A 19,439-nucleotide genomic window follows, 5' to 3' on the forward strand; every position below is an offset into this window, starting at 1 on the left:
TGTAATTATGAATATTTTTTTTTTAATATATTTTTGTTTATTAATAGTCGTGATAAAAAATAACAAAGAATATAATGACGTTATTATCTGATATAAAATCACTAACGAGTTTTTTATTTAATTAAATACATAGCTATAAATTCTTCTACGTAGTTATAATGCGACTGACAGCTGTTCCACTTAGAGGTGGCGTGTCCATAGAGAAAACTGACTAAGACGGAATTGTTGCTAGGAATATGTTGGACCTGATTTGATATCTCCTATTTTTTAATTCATACTCTATCTAAATTAAACTTGTAATATAATTAAGTTATATGTAAATGTATTTAAGATTTTATATTATATTAATTGTATTAAAACTATCTGCTAAGTTTGTATAAACTCGAATAAAATAGAAAAATAAATAAAAACACTTTGTAAATAAACTTACAAAGAAAGAATTATGAAATAAAGGAGTAAAATCCACAGATTTTAAATTAAAATTTGGTTAATATCAAAACGGTTAAGTTTCATTCGAAATTGGACAACATCCCCCGAACAGCAAAAAATTCAACAAAGTAAAACCGTCGGGAGTGTTCTGTTAAGCAGATGTTGGTTCGCGCTCTGTGATTGGTTGTCCGGGCGACAGATGCGCGTGCGACGCCAAAACCATTCCACACTCTAGGCGGTGAATCCACATTATTAATTGGCGTTCCCTATATACTATACATATGCATTGTTATAAAACTATCAACTGACAACTAATTACTTATTTTACTTTATAACTCATCTGTAGTTATTTAAGTTTCACTACAAAAAAAAATATATATAAAAAGCGGGTATAAAATGAACGTAATTGATAAAATGGTTGGCACAATCATGTTAATTAATACATACAGAATACTAAGTTGCATATTTCGAAACAATGTGGGCGCTTATATAGTTGACAAATACCACGTAAGAGCACACCTGCTTTCCCACCTGGTGCTATTAGTGATGGAAATTACAATAGAATTCATATGCAACATTATTTTTTTATATTAAATTGACCTAAAGATAGAATTAGTGCATTTATGTATGATTGAAACTGGTTGCGAAGGTCGGTACAACATTTTTCAGTTCAAGGTCAAACACATTAAGCGCATGGCAACTTCTTCTGCATTAAATTTATTATTTCCAGTAAATTTATTTCATTGTTTCCTATTGTCGTGGTTTTAACATTGTCTTTAAATTGCTTCGTGTGGTTATACTTATCTGTGTTAAGTTCAACTTGAAACGGAATATGTAGAACTAAGTAAGCGTTGTGTTTATTTATTCTTACATTTAGATATAAGTTATACATCGAGATAATTGTGTGGGTTTGGTATTAGAACTGGAACATAATATTAAACGGACTTAGATTCATTAAATAGTAACGATTTTGAAATGTTAACGATCTCTGGAACCAAAATGACTGCGCGCCTAACGTAACATAATATATATATATCGTATATTTTTGTACATTAAAAATATATTTTTAGTCACTTTTCACACTAATTAGTTATTAGAACACATAAATATGCTTATTGTGAGGATATAATATTTTGCTGAGTGGAATTATCATGTAAAGTACATGTAGGCATTTTCAAATGCGCCTAATCGTAAAGTCTACACTCAATTCGCTTTGTTGGTGAGTGCATTAATTGAGTGGTTACGTTGCATAACTTTAATTCTAACAGTAAATTACCTAAGATAGATCAGCGACTGTTTTATTACAGTTTAGCTATAAGAGATCGCGATATTTCTACGTATTGTTAATAAAGGTTACTTCTAGTGAACCTTGAATACTCGAGTCCTAGCGCAGACAGCGCTAGCTAGTCCATATAAATGTTACCACTTACCAAAATATGTTTCTTTCGTAAAGTCCGTAACTCGGTTCCAAACAGAACGTTTTAAAAGATTCCCCTAGTCACATGGAATAATTATGTGCGTTTTCAGGTCTAAATTCTTTATTTTATTATTTATATTATTTTTTATATTATTTTTATTCTAAAATTCTTTATATTATTTATATTATTCTTTATATTATTAAAATACAAATGATTAAAGCAAAGTTATCTCTTTGTAATTCTTAAAATTAATTATAGTTCTGTAAAACAATGTTACATCTTTAAGAAAAATAAATTATATATTCATATCTAAACTTCAACGTAATTAATATTTAATAAGGACAAACTGTTTATTCGACTTCATAATTCTGAAATGGAAAATGATTTAACATTTTCTATTGAAGTAACTTAATGATGTCTTACAAATAAGTTTAATGTCACACAGATATGTTTATTTTTAATAAATATTTCAGAGCAGTTGTACATATTTCAAAATTTATTTGTATTATTTAATACAGTTTTCACCATGAAGGATTTATTTGTTGTTTGTAAGGGCAACTTTCGAGAATTATCGATAGGTAGATCTAAGATTTTTTTAAATAATGATGCATCGTTCATTTTCGACGCTTATATGCGATATATTTGTTTAATCAGAGATAGATTATAAACGTAATTGATTTATTCCTATCCGTTACTCGACTTGTTACGGCGTTTTGCATTCAATGCCTACTGACATTTTAGTTGTAACTGTTTTAATGTCCGTTAATAAAATCAGAAAACACAATATAACGGTACAAATAAACGAATTCCAAGCGGATAAAGCATCATGCTTTGCTTGGGTTACGCGGAAAACATATGACGAATAAAATACGTAGCGAGCGAGACATAGTAAGTTATTTACTATGCGAAGTCTGTGACTATCATAAATGGAAATACGAACGCTTTAACATTAATATTAGGCGTTTATTTGAATACACTTGGCACTTATGTAATAGGTTAATGGTGACAGAACTTTATACAAAAAAATATTCGGTCATTAACCTCTGGTTAGCCCAACTTAACTGAGTTATCTCCGCTATCATTGTTTACTAACAACTGACGACACTAAAGAATTCCTTGCGGGTTAAGCTTCAAATGAAAAGGTTACGAAACTGATGCTTTTAAGTTATTTTAAAAAACAAAATAGTTTTATACCTTAGTTATAATAGGAAATATTCTTAAAAGTACAGTGTAAATATAATTATTATAAAGGAAATTTAAAATCTTATTATTAACTCAAATGTGAATTATATGAAGATATCATATATTATAGAATGAGATCTAAGACTTTCGAGTGTTCTTTTAGATTAAACTAATATTTTACAGATGACTACGCATATTTTACTACTTTAAAAACTACATTCTCCCCACGTTTCGGTTACATTGCAGCTTCCGTCTGCCCGTGATCACGGTTGCTGTAAAGTAACAGAAACGTCGAGAGTATGTATTTTTTAAAATAACAAAATAAGCGTAGTCATCCGAAAAACATCAGTTTCATTTTGATACACTATAGAGTTTCTTGATTCGGAGTACTTTTATAACACGGCTTGATAACTGCAGTCAGATCATGACTATGGTCAATTGATAAATTATATCAAGGCTCAGCGGAAACAGGGTTTGATTTGTTAAATAACAGCACGCAGAGACTAGAGAGGAATACGGTAATCAAAACAAAGTATACAACATATATGTGTGTATTTCAACTATATAATCTTTAGAAAAAAAAAGAAAAAGTAATTTTTAAATCTTCTTCATTGGTTCATTGATTCCTGCTCGTTTGTTTTAGTTCGTGATGCACATTTTCCTCTGAACATAAAATTTCTAGTGGTATTGTTTCCGAGCTAGCTTGTGTACTCGTTCTATATTACTATACGAGATATCGACTTTCTCTTTTATGTCACAATATAGACATGTGTATAAATAGATCGGAAAAATTTATGGCAACCTTGTGACTGTGTTAGGAACAAAAGAAATAATGAAAATTTGATTTATAATAATAATTCTGTTTTCATTTGAATAAATGTGCGAGGATTAAAATATTAACCAAATTCCTTTAATTTATCTTCGTATGGATTTCGTCTTTAGGACTTAAGTTATTTAAGAAGAATAAATCAATTATCCCATAAGTTAAAAAAAAGTAGCTTAAGATACACAGCATTGACTTTCAATCATATAGAACTAACACACGCAAGAACCGATTTTAAAGAAATTATATTTAAAAACATCTCTATCTTCAATTTCTTTTGTTTCCGAAGTATGAGATACTTATCACAAGTTTGCATGGCCAAACTACATACGAAGCGTTTCCCGTTACACATCGAATAACCTAAGTTAATATTATAATAACATATTTACGAAAAACTGCTAACGCCCCGTAAGTAGAGTAATATGCAAACTTGGAGTAAGCTACATCAAAGAATATTCAAATACTAACTATTATACTTGTGAATTTAATTAAATTATACAGTACAGATAACATTTCTCAGAATGATCTGTGGGAAGAAACGAATTTGAACGACGCGTCACATAAATCGAGTGTCGGTCGTGACCTTCCACGCCAAGGAAAGGCCAACGTATCATGTGTTTACGTTGTTAAATAAAATTCAAGCACACGTCAAATTTATAAATACGTAACGTGTTAAAACATAAACTTTAAATTTTCTCTATTGCTATTGTCAATGGACTTTTTATTTACATTTGAGCAACATAAACTTTAATACTTTACAATGTTTGTATGATTCATATACGTATATATAAATGTATATTTTTTTAACAATACTAATAATTTAAACAAGAGGCTCAAAGTGCAGGCTTTAGATCTATAAACGTCTTGTAATATAATTACAGATCTGAAGGTTATTGGTATTGGAAAGGGCAAGTTTATCCCCATACCGGACCGCTCTATCGATCGCCCAGGGAACAATATAATTCCAGGATGGCTGAGTTTATCATGTACCTACTATATTGTATATAATTATATGTTGATGAAAATAGGAAGTACACTGTGTTATGTTCATCAATCTATAATACATCAATTTCACAGATGGTAAAATACCTAATATGCTTGATAAGTAATATTAAGTGAGGGCAACTACGGGTCAACTAATTGCGTTATTACCGTATGACCCACAAAGCAACTGGGTGACAGCTTACTCTAGTTAACTATGGATTAATAATATTTATGGTTTACCTATAGTGAGCAGTGCGACGAGCACCGCAAATCCGGTAAACGTCGTCATAGCACACTCACAACACCTCACTGTTATCACAACACTGAACTATATTGAACAACAAATCCAGAAGCCGCGCTGCGGCCGGGCCTCGCCCGAAATCTGAAACAGAAAATAGATATTTCATTTGAAGTTACAAATTGTAGAAAAAACTAAAATAAAAAACAAACAATACGAGTTGAAGTGCCGCGTTGCTGTTGTTTCAAGTGCGTAAAGTTATAAATCCGCTCCGACCCGAGTATTTGTCGCTTTATGAAGCGCGCTTTGCGACCCGCGGCCTGTGGGCTATGGCGCCCTCGCGGCTAACGCCTTTAATAACTTAGGGTGATCGACCCCATTGCAACGTTTGTAAAATATCCCCATGCTTTCCGCTCATTCAGCTTAATTAAACGGTACATACGCGTCCTTCAAATATAATTTTATTATCTATATATCTATTTCATATGTATTTAATGTATATTTAAAAAAATAAGTGTAGAAACAGACGATATTGGGAAGACATCTATGAATTATTGTCAAAAAACAAAACATAAACAAATGGATCATCAAAAAAACTCTGCGATAATATAAAAGCTTGTAACATCAAGCGCTTTGTGTATTGATGTCATCACTTAAATATATCTCATGATACTTATATGCTAATTACTATGATGCATTGAAAGATTGATATATAACGAAAAAACAGTCATCGCACACGTGTGCTCTCGAGTTTGATTGAGGAACCACCACGCATAACGTTGACGCTCCTTACAAAGGAACCCGGAAACTCGATTCAGAATGCGTTGTAATGATGTCACGTATATTGCCAGAACTTAGATTAATAAGGAAAGGTTTTAGAATACACCAGAATAAATAATCCAGTTATTTCTTTATTATTTATCGTATGATTATATTAATTTTAAGATTTACATGAAAAATATTTCGTTTTAACATCATAGAGTATATGTATGACCGGTTTGCATGGTCGTTTTTAGCCAGATAGTTTTCATTCGTTCGTTAATATACCTTCGTTAATAAGTCAACAAGCATCATAGATGTTTGTCGACTTATAAAGGATAAAGTGTCACTACACTACAGACACTTCTGTTTATTCAAAAATGGAAGCTTTTAGTTAAATACAGTTCCAGAAACATCTCGAATCTGAGTGACATCATTCATAAAACTAATTGTACTTGAACGTAGTTAGACCATCTACCGTCTCGGTTAAACACCCCAATTTCATAGTAACACGAATGCGTGAGTAAAAGAAAGCTATTTCGAGATCCATTATACAGAAATGGCGGCGATACGTTTATGTTTGTATTTCACAAGAACGATTCTGTTGGTCAAAAGCTTTTTGTGCGCATCATCTTATTAATCATATGTTTATTAAGACATAGGTTTCCAAACAATTCAGGTATATGTTGATTTTATATTATTCTTTAATTTATACATACATTTGAGTTTAAATAATTTCAACTTACAGGTGTATATTTTATGCAATGTCAGCTAGACTATGTCTTTGGAATATACCTACTTGGACTACTTTACTTTAAGTGTTTCAAAAGTACCTAATTGCTATCCGGCCTTTTTATCGCTAGATCTGTTTACGTTATGCATAGTTATACATAATTATCATTTTAAATATAAACCAACTAATATTGTAAACGCGAAAGTTTGTGAGGATTTATCGATGTTTTGGTTTAAGCTCTTTACGTATTTGAAGCCGCTTTACATTAAATTAGTTTAGATATAAGATTGAGACATAGGAATACAATTTATCGCAGAATTTCATATAGTTCCCGAGGGATTATGGCGTAATATTTGGATTTTTCATAAAGGTGCGTATCATGGAAGTTTACGCAGAGGTGGTTGCGCACAAAACTTGTATTCATACAAGTCGTTAATGTAATCATAACAGCGATTACTAAGACTGTTTTGCAATTAAAATTTTATATCAATAACTGAACATAATTGCAGCGACATTGGATTACGCAGCCTGTATAAGAATAGGACTGATTTATTACTGTTTCAATAGAAACAGTGGAAAATAGTTCAGTATAAATTTTTTTATTAAGGAAAAGTACGATCACTTTAAAAAAATATATGTTTAATTTTAATTATAATGTTTGGATTATATTAAATACATTGAATGTTATTAATGTGTCAAGACACGTCCAGAGACAACGGATAAATGCTATTAGACTATTCTAAGAGTTAATCGTTATTTAAGTATAAAATAAGAGTCCGAAACGGCCACCTTTTTGAAATACAATCCTGAAGTCATTAAAATTTGTTTTCATAGTTGTTCAGTTATTAAAACTTGGCACTAATGAAACACGTCGGATGTGACGATGTATGAGAGTAGTGAGATTGAATTTGTCAACTCTCTTGAGTGGGGGTAGTGAACTCCTACCATGAACTTTGAACCTTATTGCCGTTGAATAAAGTTTAATGTATCATTAACGTAACCAGGATTTTGAATGTACGGTCTCCCAGACGGAACCAACGAGTCGATATTTCTATGTACCATTATGTACAGTGCTCTTTAGGAGTTCAAGACATACCTACTTATTGATCTTCGCGATGCTAGACAGGCAAAGATTTATCGTTTAAATAGCTCATGGGTTCTTTACCACAATTCACTATTAAAATAAAGCAATAAAACTATAATTTAGTCGTACTTTTTTATTTTGATACATTTTTCTATTGAATTTTTTCTAAGTCATTCGTAAAGACAGATTTTAAAATGACAGTTACAAGTCATTAATTATGATCTTTCCAGTAATTTATAAGGGTTCAAGTTATATTTGTTTACTTTCAATGAAATCTAAGCGAAATTGTAACTCAAGACGACAGTTAGTAGCGATAGGCATAAACCATTACACACGGTTAAGTTTGAATAGATAATATTACATCCGGATAAAACAGCTCCTGTTACTCAGTATTACGTCCAGAAATTTAAAAATAGGTAATATTTTTAAGAATATTACCAAAATTAGCATCTTAACGCAAAGAAACTTGTTTACAAGGTTATAAATGAAAAATCATAAGGGCGTGTCTACACTGAGTGATAAACACTGAAAAGAAATATGCCTTTGCCAAAGCAATTGTGTAAGGATTTCTACCTGACGTGTTTTTGAATTAAACAATCCAGGCTCAACCTCTCATCGGTCGTTTTGCACCTGTCCTTTCGGACGGAGAACAGGCTTGTTGAATGGAGACAGCCATGTGCTTGCTCCGAAGTCTATTCAAAAAAACTAGTTATTTCACCAGATGTCAAAGCAGGTTTTAATAATCTCTTTTAGATTTTAAAAACAAATTCTGTTTATAAATTGCAGGTGTATAGCGAGTTCATATTAATTACTTAGAGTGGATTAACACTAGACACGAAATTTTGATATTGCAGCAACCGTTAAAATTTAATTTATGCTTCACGTGCTTAGACGTTTCATTTGAACTATAGTTGAATCATATTATAGTAATATTTGCTTTTAGTTCGTACATACTATCTTCAGTTAAGTTTACATTACTGTGGCAAAATTCCAGAATAAGCTTCCGGTTAATATCACAGTATTAATGGAATTAGGCCTGTCTATTTTTAGGACGGCTGCTCTTTCAATAAAAACGAGTATAACATTGTCCCGAGGCGTGGTCGTTTAATTAACTCATATGTAAATAAATTTTAAAAATAAAAATGTATACTAAATTTACGTTTTACATTTATTATGAATCATGATTAGTCATTCATTGAGTGCGTGCGTTAGTAAAGTCAAAGGCTCCTTGCAAGTATTCAAACTAAGAAAGATCATCTTCATCACTCTAGGATTAGCCGGCTAATCTTGCGTAGCCAGTGCTTTTAAATGTCACGTAAGACTTAGAGCTTTAAAAGTAAATATAAGAAGATTGAGAAGCCTTATCTACTTATTTTAATGGAAAATCTGCATTCTAGAAACGAACCTTCTATCAAATTACATGTATGTTTACTCTGCTAAAATTATAATTTCTGTATATGAACTACTCAAGTAGTTTATCTTCTTTATCGCAATTTGATTAACTTAATCAAACCTTGAATGAATTACCAATACATAAATATAAAATCAGTGAATTTATCACATCACAATATTTCTATTTTCCGAAACATAGGTACATTTTCGGCAACACGGTTTAGCAACTATTTTGACGATTTAATAGTAAAACGAGCCAAGTTTGAACGTCGCCTACACTCAGGACAACATCGTTATTGATCGCAGCGGCGGGAACACCGGTATCCCAAAATCTCGACATAAATAACATAAAAGGTATACGAAAATGTATTGTACTTAAGTGAGATGGATTACCTGAAGATCACGAGAAGCTCAGGGAGCTCCCACAACACTATTCACCACAACACACGCGAGACGAGCGGTGACACGAACCGCCCGAGCTACAGACGCAGAGTGACCAAGTACTATACTTTATAGTAGCGAAGATATGAACGGCCGATGACACCCACCGAGCGAAAGGTCTATATCGCTTTCTCTCGCTCTAATTTCAATCGAATGGGGGACGATCCTCACCGAAAATAAACGAATATAGCCGAATTATAAGGACTAGATATAAATTGCGCACGCAGGATTGAGAGCGTCCTGCGGCCGCTTCTAAGTTGTAAATAGATTTAACTACCTCGGTATCTACTGTGCGTAATTTCAAGATGGCGACAAGGAAATCCATTGATATTCATTGCCAAGCATCTAACTACTTCCTTTATGATAATTACTTTTTAATATACTTTATTAAAATTTTTATAACACGGGCGGTTTGTTGTTCACTACTTTAGTAATAATTAGACTTACGGGTTTCGACTTAGATGCAGCGATCAAAATCAAAATTCGAATCAATATAGTTTTGGTAACAAAAAAACTGTTATTTAGAGATAATAAAGATTTTATTGAATAATATTTGGTTATATAACGTATAGAATAAAGAGAAAGAACATTATTAAAATTTTAATAAACTATACAATAATAAATAGAACATTTCAATATAATTTGTTACGGCAGTGGCTACTGTATAAAAATATATAGTCATCAAAATACATCTTGGTTTATAATACATATATTATATAGGTCAAAAATCCATTCTAGAGTTAATTATTGCTTGTTATTGAGTTAGTTGGATTCGGAGGTCAAATCTCGGACTGCGTTCGTCGTGTGCGTGTCGCTTCAAGCTATGATTTTTTTTAATAAAAATTTACACAAAAAATATATATGTCTTTATAAAATAGTATGAGGTACAATAATATGGCACGTTTTTACATATTGTATAAAAAGAATTTTATAGTTTTAATTATAATCAAACGATACTTTTAACACTTACATTCACATTAGTTTACTAATTCTTCATCTAATACAAAAAAATATGATTTCTAACCATTTTAAATAGTATAAGCTACCAACATTGACATGACTATTTTCTAGAAAGCATACTATTTTAACAATTTTATGTTAATAGATTAAAGGAAAGTCATATTGATTTTGAGAAAGATTTAAACGACTATAATGTAGTGAAAGTTAGTAATAGTAAGACTGCTAGATACATGACACGTTAGAATACTCTAATAAATATATATCTATATATAACAATGTCTTCAAAAATAATCTTGTTTTGTACTTGGATAAAAAAATTCAGCACCAATATTAAATTATTATAAATGTTTGTAATATTCTTGGTTATAATCTGGCAAGAAATCTATCACAACACGTTTAGCGGGCAACATGCTTGTGTTAATTGATCTTAATACAAAATTTGAATCGGACACAAATAAATTTAAATATATATAATTAATTTAAACTATGTTTATTTGTTAGTTTGATAAATGTGAGTATTCACAAACAAAATCAATGATAAGCCGAGACATACATATCATACATGGATTATTTTCTTGTTCTAATACCAATATATATAAGTTTAAATATATTCCAAGGGTTTCATCTCCATCCTGGTTCTATCTGGACTAGACTGGTCCAGTCAGTCTGGTCTGGTCTAGACTCGTCTAAGTCATATGCGGTGCGGGCAGCTTCTCCCACGAGGGCTCCACTCCCCATATCTGGCGAGCGTACTCAGCAATTGTTCTATCAGATGAGAATTTTCCAGAGGAAGCGATGTTTTCTATCACCATCTCAGCCCACTTGGCTGGATCCTGAAATACATTCATAAGTTAGTAGTGATATAACCTTAAACCTATATAAATAATAATGAGTACAGTACATTAACTATTATGGCATTAAAACCACGGTAAATTCGAAGAATCCTTTGATTTGAAGCTGATAGATAATGATGTTTTATTGAGAACTAAGTATTTTTATTCTCAACTGAATGTATTCCACTGCTACAATTTTATTGATATATGAATGTTCTCCTCCATGCTTTTGTATAGCTTGAGCAGCGTTTTGAAATTTCAGCTTAAGGAATCCGAGTATTATATCGTGCCCGGGTCGAATCACAGCAACAGAAGAGTTTTGAGGTACCTCCTAAAAGGCTATTCCTGGTTTATTTACCTGGTAAACGCGAGCGACTTTGTCCTGTGCTGCGATGTAAGCGTCATAATCGGCAAAGTGTAGGAAACGGTCGTGGTTCAGAAGCACATCGGCCACGTGAGCGAACTTTCCCGGCTCGTCCGGTGAAAAGAATCCACTGCGGATCTGCTCGACGCATTGACGCAATTCGGGGTTGCGCTCGTAGTATTCGTAGGCGTTGTAACTAAGGAAAATGAACAAAATTTAAGGCTGTGAAATTTATGTGTAAATTTTGAAAATAGAACAAAGCCATTATCCCAGCAAGTCACAGAAAATTACATATAATGAAAATATTAGTGTTAACAGTAGTACAGACAGCAAAATATAATTTTATCTCATATTTAAGGAACCCTTCTTATAGAGCAACTTTTAAAAAACAATATATTATTTGTAGGCACATGCTTACTTAAATAGAATCCCTCATACAAACCAAAATCCAAGACACATGTTTTGTTAAGCTATAGATATTAATTTCTAAATTGCCACGTACATTCCTTATAACTATAATCCTGACATATCATTGGTCTATAAGGTTAATAACCTCGTTATTTCTCAGTCAGTTAAATCAATGACCACTAACCCTCGTCTCTGTAGAGCCTCAACATCGGCTACTCTCATTCCGAATATGAACATGTTGTTTTCTCCGGCTTCTTCCGCCATTTCCACGTTAGCTCCGTCCATGGTGCCAATGGTCAACGCACCGTTCAACATGAACTTCATATTCCCAGTACCGGACGCCTCGGTCCCCGCGGTCGAGATCTGCTCGCTGAGATCCGCCGCCGGCATGATCCGCTCAGCCAACGTCACACGATAGTTCTCCAAGAAGATCAGCTTCAACTTATCGCCTACATCTGGATCGTTGTTCACCTGAAATTAGAAGACGAATTGAATCAGTCAGAATGAAACGTTAATGTACTGATATCAAAGACTTTCGCTAGTATTCATTGAAATAAAACTAATATTTTTCGGATTTATGACGCGTTTATAATTATACGTTTCGCTTAGTTTGCAGCAATCACCTCATCTCTTCTGCCCATGATCACGGTTGCTGCTAAGTAACCGAAACGTTGGGAGTATGTTCTCAAAACCAATTATAAACGCGTAGTAAATCCGATATTATTAGTTTCATTTCAAAAAAGGTTAATGCTTTATATTTAATGTCATAACAGTAGCTAATTTGTTGATATATAAAATTTTGTTATTAGTAGTTATACTCAAATAACTCATATTGCCACATCTCTAGTGAGAACAGTTAGAAATCAACTTACAGTGTTGCCAACAGCGCAAGCCAGAGCGATGATTTGTTTGGCGATGTAGTAACCAGGGGCAGCTTTGCCACCGATCATCACAGTCCTTGGGGTTATCGCTGCTGTAGGATCACGCTTTATACGGTTATACAGGGTGATCACATGGAGAATGTTCAAGAGCTGACGTTTGTATTCATGGATACGCTTAACTTGAACGTCGAACATGGACGCAGCGTTAATCTTCACACCCGTATCCCTCTCGATGAGAGAGGCCAGCTTCAATTTGTTTTCTTGTTTAACTTTCATTACAGCCCGCTGGAAGGCCGGATCTTTCGCCCAGCGCTTCAAAGCTTGGAGTTTGTCTAAATGTACGGTCCATTCTTCACCAATTTTGTCGCAAATGAGATCCGACAGACCAGGGTTGCATAGCAGGAGCCAACGGCGAGGGGTTATTCCATTGGTCTTGTTCTGGAATTTCTCGGGCCACATCTCATAGAAGTCACGGAAGATGGTTGCCTTGAGGATATCAGAGTGTATAGCCGCCACGCCATTCACAGCGTGAGAACCGACTACGCAAAGGTTAGCCATGTTTACACGTTTCTCTCCTTCCTCCTCGATGAGGGACATGCGTCGAAGACGGTCCATGTCACCCGGCCAACGTTTCTCGACCTCCTTGAGATGCATGAAGTTAATGTGATATATCAATTGCATGTGCCTTGGAAGGACATTCTCCAGCATAGAACACGGCCACCTCTCCAAGGCTTCAGGCAGTACGGTATGGTTGGTGTAAGCGCAGCATTTGACCACAAGCTCCCAGGCTTCTTCATACGGAACCTTTTCAACATCGATCAAGATGCGAAGAAGTTCAGGAATGGCCAGAGCGGGATGGGTATCGTTCAACTGTATCGCAACTTTGTCGGGAAGACTTTCAAAGGTCGTCCTCACAGCCTCACGAGATCCGAATTTAGATGCTTTGTATCTCCTGAGTATGTCTTGAAGCGTGGCCGCGCACATGAAGTATTCCTGACGAAGTCTCAATTCTTTACCCTCAAAGAAGTTATCGTTAGGGTAGAGCACCCTTGAAATGTTCTCAGCAACATTACGGTCTAGCACCGCTTGGATGTAATCTCCTGAATTGACTGAAATTAGAGATCCTTAAATTAATAAGAGTTTCATTTTAATATAGGACATTATGAAATATTACTTACAAAATCTTAGATTGAAATCAATAGGGCTTTTAGCAGACCACAGACGCAGCGTGTTTACAACATTGTTATTGTATCCGGGGATCGGGTTATCGTATGGCATAGCGAACACCACCTGGTGAATAATACATTTTCTAATCTATTCTCATGTTTAACAAGGATAACATACACATAAAAAAATATGTTACTGGAAAACAGGAAATGTTGTAATGGATACTCATCGCAGGACATATTTGGTCATATTCCAATCGAGTATAAATGACTGAAGGTTTTTTAATATATAGTAAATCAACTGGTTTTATAATATACTAAACATAAAAAGAGCAATATTAAAGCGAACAATTTTGTCTAGATTCCAGAAATGGTCTATAATTGTGGTGCAAAATATTAATCACCTGTGTGTCTATCCATTTCTTCCCTTGAGGTGTATCGACCACACGGCCATAGAAGTTGACCGGTAGCATGAACTCGGGGCGAGCTTTCTCCCATGGATTTCCATAACGGAGCCAATCATCAGGCTCCTCCTGCTGTTCCCCGTTCTCTATCTTCTGAGCGAATATACCGTATTCATACCTAATACCTAACAAGAAAAATTCAAAATATTCATACTCAATATCTTTATATTTTTTTTTGTATTTGTTGTCCAATCGTTATCTATTTATAATCCAAACTATATATGAAACATACATCTGAACTATTAAATATGTAATCTTAGCTCTGTAGCTACAAAAAACCTATTATGTCTTATCAATTGCGATCATTGAACTCAAGTGAACTAAGAACAATAGGCGACACCAAACAGTTTTATTACAAGTATGCACGTTATAGATCATAGTTAACTGGGATCACTGATAATATGTATATTTTCTTTAAAAAAAAATCAAATATTAACTTTTAACAGTCCTTCAGTTGTTTGAAGTTAGTGCTAAAATATATATACATATATTTTTATAGTATAAAAATTTTTTTTGACAATTTCAAAACAACTTTCATCACACAAGTTATTTTTAAGCGAAATTGATGTTTTACACTTTTAAAAATAAACGCCGTTAACACGCTATACCGAACAGTAAATTGAGATTCCCAAATAAATTTACAAGTGACTTACATCCTTAGTATAAAGATAATTGGCAACCAACCAACATTGGTTTTGTCACTGGTTTAAATTATTTTCATTAGTTGGCGCGCAATAAATTTATCGGTGCACCAAAGCGTTTTGTTCATTGCATTCAAAAATCACACTTCATACAAACAAAATAGTCTATCTAAATTGTGAATACAAGTGAGCGTAGAATGTAGATATATTAGTGACCAATTCTTTTAATTCAAATAAACATTTTAGTGAAGAATTTTAAATATTAAACCTTTCGTTTCTGTGGAAAATGTATTTTAAATATCAGACACATAAAATAATACACTGTTTTAGTGTATTTGTCCGAACATAATGACTTATAATTTTAGTCCTATTAAATAAGCAATGAGAGTTTGATTGCATTAAGAGTTTTTTTACAATAATTGTAATAGAACAGTATGCTTACTCCAAGTTAGTGTCATCACTACATACAGACCATTAAGAGTTTTTATTAATAATCTTCATATATTATATTAGAAACAAGGTTATTGAGAGAGAAATGGTCAACATTTCATATTTACTACGGCAAAACAAAATTAGAGCAAGCATCCAATACTACATAACATAAAAAATATTTAGAATAATTTCGTACATCGCATAGTACAAGTAGTGAAATAGTAATTTTTTAATTTATTTCATGAACAAAAACCATGCTGTTGATATGATTGCTTACCGTAACCATACGCTGCAAGACCCAAAGTGGCCATTGAATCAAGGAAGCAGGCAGCGAGTCGTCCCAAACCTCCATTACCGAGCCCTGCATCCTCTTCAAGCTCTTCGAGTTCTTCAATGTCCAAGCCAAGTTGGTACAGCGCTTCATCTACCGTACCTTGGATACCTAGATTGATCATGGTGTTCTGGAGAGACCTTCCCATGTAGTACTCCAGGGATAGATAGTAAACACGCTGGAAATTCAATTTGTATTCATTATGTAATAAATTAATGGCGCATTAATTTTACAGAAAAGTAACTTGAAACTACTGCAATATATTCCAATATAATAAAAAAGGTTCATGTTCATGTATCTAAAAGATTATCCACATTGGTTGGATGAAGAGTAAATAAATAGTAAATTTTAGCTAATGGAATTTTTATTATTTTCTGGTTAAAACATCTTGTAGATGATCAAGATTTTGACATAAAGACATATTTTTGCAATCTTTTGCTTTAATTAAATTTTCCCCAAAATGCTCACGTCGAAAACTGATTTTATCAAAAATGATTTATGTGATAATTTCTTTAAATTAATTTTAAACATTAATTAATTATTTCCTAATCCAGAAATGACTTGAATAATACTTTCTGTCTCTTATTTTTTATAAAATATAATTAAATGTTCATTTAATATAGCAAGGTGACAAATTTTGACATATTTATATAACATTGGAGTGTTTTTATTTCTAACATCCAAAATGTAGGTACTTTCACATATTTAAATATGTTATTCATACCTTAGGATCTTTCTCATAGTAATATTGCTGCGTTCTAATCCAGCGAGAAACAAGATGATCCCGGACGGTGTGCGCCAGGGCAAAATAATAGTCTCTTGGGGTAGCAACATTTCTGTCCTTCACCAATGTATAATGAACGTGCCGATTAAATGCCTTTTTCACCTCGGTTACATTTTCTACAGCAACAATACCACGGACGGAAATTTGCTTCCGTTTTTCTGAATCTGTTTGCACGCTCATTTTCACTTTTTAAATTTAAATTATCCTCTAACAATACAATCTCGGTCAGCTACCGAACCAAGACTAAATTATTTTGCCGCGATATCGGTCACCTTGACAAGGTCAAACATATAGCTCGACCGCTAGAAACTGTCTTACATTAGTGAATAACGTGATTATCAAAACCTACAAGCGTTAATATGTTTTATATTCTGAAATCTATTTTAAATAAGAATATTCTTTGAAGTCAATCATAATAATAACAATTACGATAAATAATAATGTTATTAATCTTAATTATACTTTTTATATAAAATATAAATTAGTTATCGCTTGACATATGTCATTTTGATTTTGACTTGGACATAAATTGTGCGTTTAGAAAATTTTAAAGCAATCCTGTACAAAAGAATCAACAGAAATAATTGCTTTAAAATTATTGTTAATAAATGCATTATCTTTTGATTTTTATTTAACAACTTAACTTATTTGACTAAAGTTTCCAGTTTATGGAAATTTATATCCGTAAAAACGAACGATCTGATCTTGGATTGGTATAAATTTCATATGATATTGATATTTTAAATAAACATAATATGTATAAAATGTTTCATTACCACTTCAAAAATCATGCTTATACTATTTTTGGATTTTTGTAATAAGTTTGGATCATATTTATCATCCTTCATTATCAAAAATATATAATTTATCTGTAAATATAATACTTTCCCGTTTTATTAATGATGATTTATTAATTCTTGTTGAGTGTGTGCAGTGGATGTATGCTTTAGTAATTGATATTACTTTCCTATCACGGTATTATTATATTCTCAAATATCGAGTTTGTGTTGTAGTCTGTTTGCTTTAGGCTATTTAATAATTCGTAGCCTATCTTAAAAATGGTATATATATAGGGTTTTCCATTAAGGGCGCTTGATCTTTGAAATGCAAAAAAAAATACATGTAGGAAAGATATTTGCGAAATTTTTTTTTTATTTGGAAGGTCTATCGACCCCATTATGTATGGAATATGACATCATTCAAATGACCGCCACGGCTTCGGTTGGTGGCGCGCACACGAAAGGTCCAATTTTCGATGACTCTGGCGCACAAATCGGGCTGTATTTGATCGATGGCGTGGCGTATCGGTGGTTTGCGGCTTGTTGGCATAGACCTGCGACTTAAGAAAACCCCACAAGAAAAAGTCCAGCGGGGTCAAATCGCACGATCTCGGTGGCCAGTTCACGTCGCCTCCGCGCGAGATGACCATGTCCAGAAATTGCTCGTGCAGAACTTCCATCGTAGCGTGTGCTGTGTGGCACGTAGCGCCGTCCTGTTGAAACCACATGTTGTCCAGATCCATATTCTCGATTTCAGGCCAAAAGAAGTTGGTTATCATCGACCGGTATCGCTCACCATTGACGGTGACGGCCACACCATTATCGTTTTCGAAAAAATACGGACCAATCACTCCTCCGGCCCAAAATCCGCACCAAACAGTCACTTTCTGCGGGTGCATTGCCACTTGGTGAACCTCGTGTGGATTGGTCTCGTCCCAAATACGGCAATTTTGCTTGTTGACATAGCCATTCATCCAAAAATGCGCCTCGTCGCTGAAGATGATTTTTTTGCCAAAACCGGCGTCAACTTCCAACTGCTCTAATGCCCAGTCAGCGAACACACGGCGCTGTCTATGGTCATTAACCTTGAGCTCTTGGGTCAGCTGGATCTTGTACGGGTGCAGGCTCAAGTCACAACGCAAAATTCGCCAAGTTGTCGTCTGCGAAAGGCCGAGTTCCTGTGCGCGACGCGGAATTGACTGCCGCGGGTTTTCGAGGACACTGTCGCGCACAGCGGCGATATTCTCGGCAGATCTCGCGTTACGTTGACGCACGGGAACCGGCTGATTGTTAACTGACCCGGTTGACTCGAATTTGTCCACCAATCGACGGATAGTCGACTCGGCAGGACGATCATCGCGACCGTAAAACGGGCGAAGTGCGCGGAACGTTGCTCGAACTGAAGACCCATTTTCATAAAACAATTTTATGATTTGCACGTGCTGCTCGACACTGTAACCTGCCAGGGTGGTTTGGGAGGACGGAATGAATATAACACACTGCATTTGACAGCTGTCACTCAAACAACATGGCCGCAATCAGCTGTCAAAGTTCAAGCGTCCCTATTGGAAAACCCCATAATAAGTTTAAGAAAGTACAAGAATAATAGGAAGGTGATGTAAACGAAACAAGTCAGAAAAATGTATACTAAGACTAAGTTGGTTATTGTTTTTTATAAGTTAACATAAGCCCTTGTATTTGTAAAAACACATATTCAAAAGTTATCTTTTTAATAACTTTGAAAACATTTCATTCATAATCAAAAAGGTTTTGTGTTAGTGCCAAGTGGTAAAATAGTCGGGAAGCTTAAAAATAATTTTCTATACAAAACTAAAAACAGTAATATGAATTTATTATAATTACTATATACGTATCTCTTAATTTTGGGCAGTTTTTGCATAAAAAGCAGTGTT

General features: G+C 33.8%; 2 protein-coding genes and 1 long non-coding RNA gene across 13 annotated transcripts in view; 1 reads left to right on the forward strand and 2 right to left on the reverse strand.

Moving 5' to 3' along the window:
* LOC116768681 (cell adhesion molecule Dscam2) overlaps positions 1-9,535 on the reverse strand; it is a 51,921-nt gene extending 42,386 nt beyond the window's left edge. For all 11 annotated transcript variants that reach the window (XM_061525070.1, XM_061525074.1, XM_061525071.1 and 8 more), the window contains exons 1-2: positions 9,436-9,535; positions 5,077-5,218 (exon numbers count right to left, since the gene is read on the reverse strand). In XM_061525070.1, coding sequence (XP_061381054.1) covers positions 5,077-5,125 — 49 coding nt within the window. In that variant the 5' untranslated portion in view covers positions 5,126-5,218; positions 9,436-9,535. The remainder of the gene's footprint in view (positions 1-5,076; positions 5,219-9,435) is intronic.
* Positions 9,536-10,000: 465 nt separating this feature from the next.
* On the reverse strand, positions 10,001-17,155 carry LOC116768305 (glycogen phosphorylase). Its single transcript, XM_032658990.2, has 8 exons — positions 16,688-17,155; positions 15,910-16,141; positions 14,500-14,684; positions 14,108-14,219; positions 12,921-14,038; positions 12,233-12,519; positions 11,635-11,836; positions 10,001-11,276 (listed from the first exon to the last, which is right to left on the reverse strand). The coding sequence occupies exons 1-8, from the start codon at positions 16,925-16,927 to the stop codon at positions 11,130-11,132; spliced, it is 2,523 nt and encodes an 840-aa protein (XP_032514881.1). The 5' UTR covers positions 16,928-17,155; the 3' UTR covers positions 10,001-11,129.
* LOC133319743 (uncharacterized) lies at positions 15,215-16,314 on the forward strand. The gene is made up of 2 exons (XR_009753258.1): positions 15,215-15,386; positions 15,721-16,314. It is a non-coding gene; the product is annotated as an uncharacterized LOC133319743 (long non-coding RNA).
* Positions 17,156-19,439: the final 2,284 nt, after the last annotated feature.

The sequence above is a fragment of the Danaus plexippus genome, chromosome 4, assembly GCF_018135715.1.
Source record: "Danaus plexippus chromosome 4, MEX_DaPlex, whole genome shotgun sequence".
Taxonomy (NCBI): Eukaryota; Metazoa; Arthropoda; class Insecta; order Lepidoptera; family Nymphalidae; genus Danaus; species Danaus plexippus.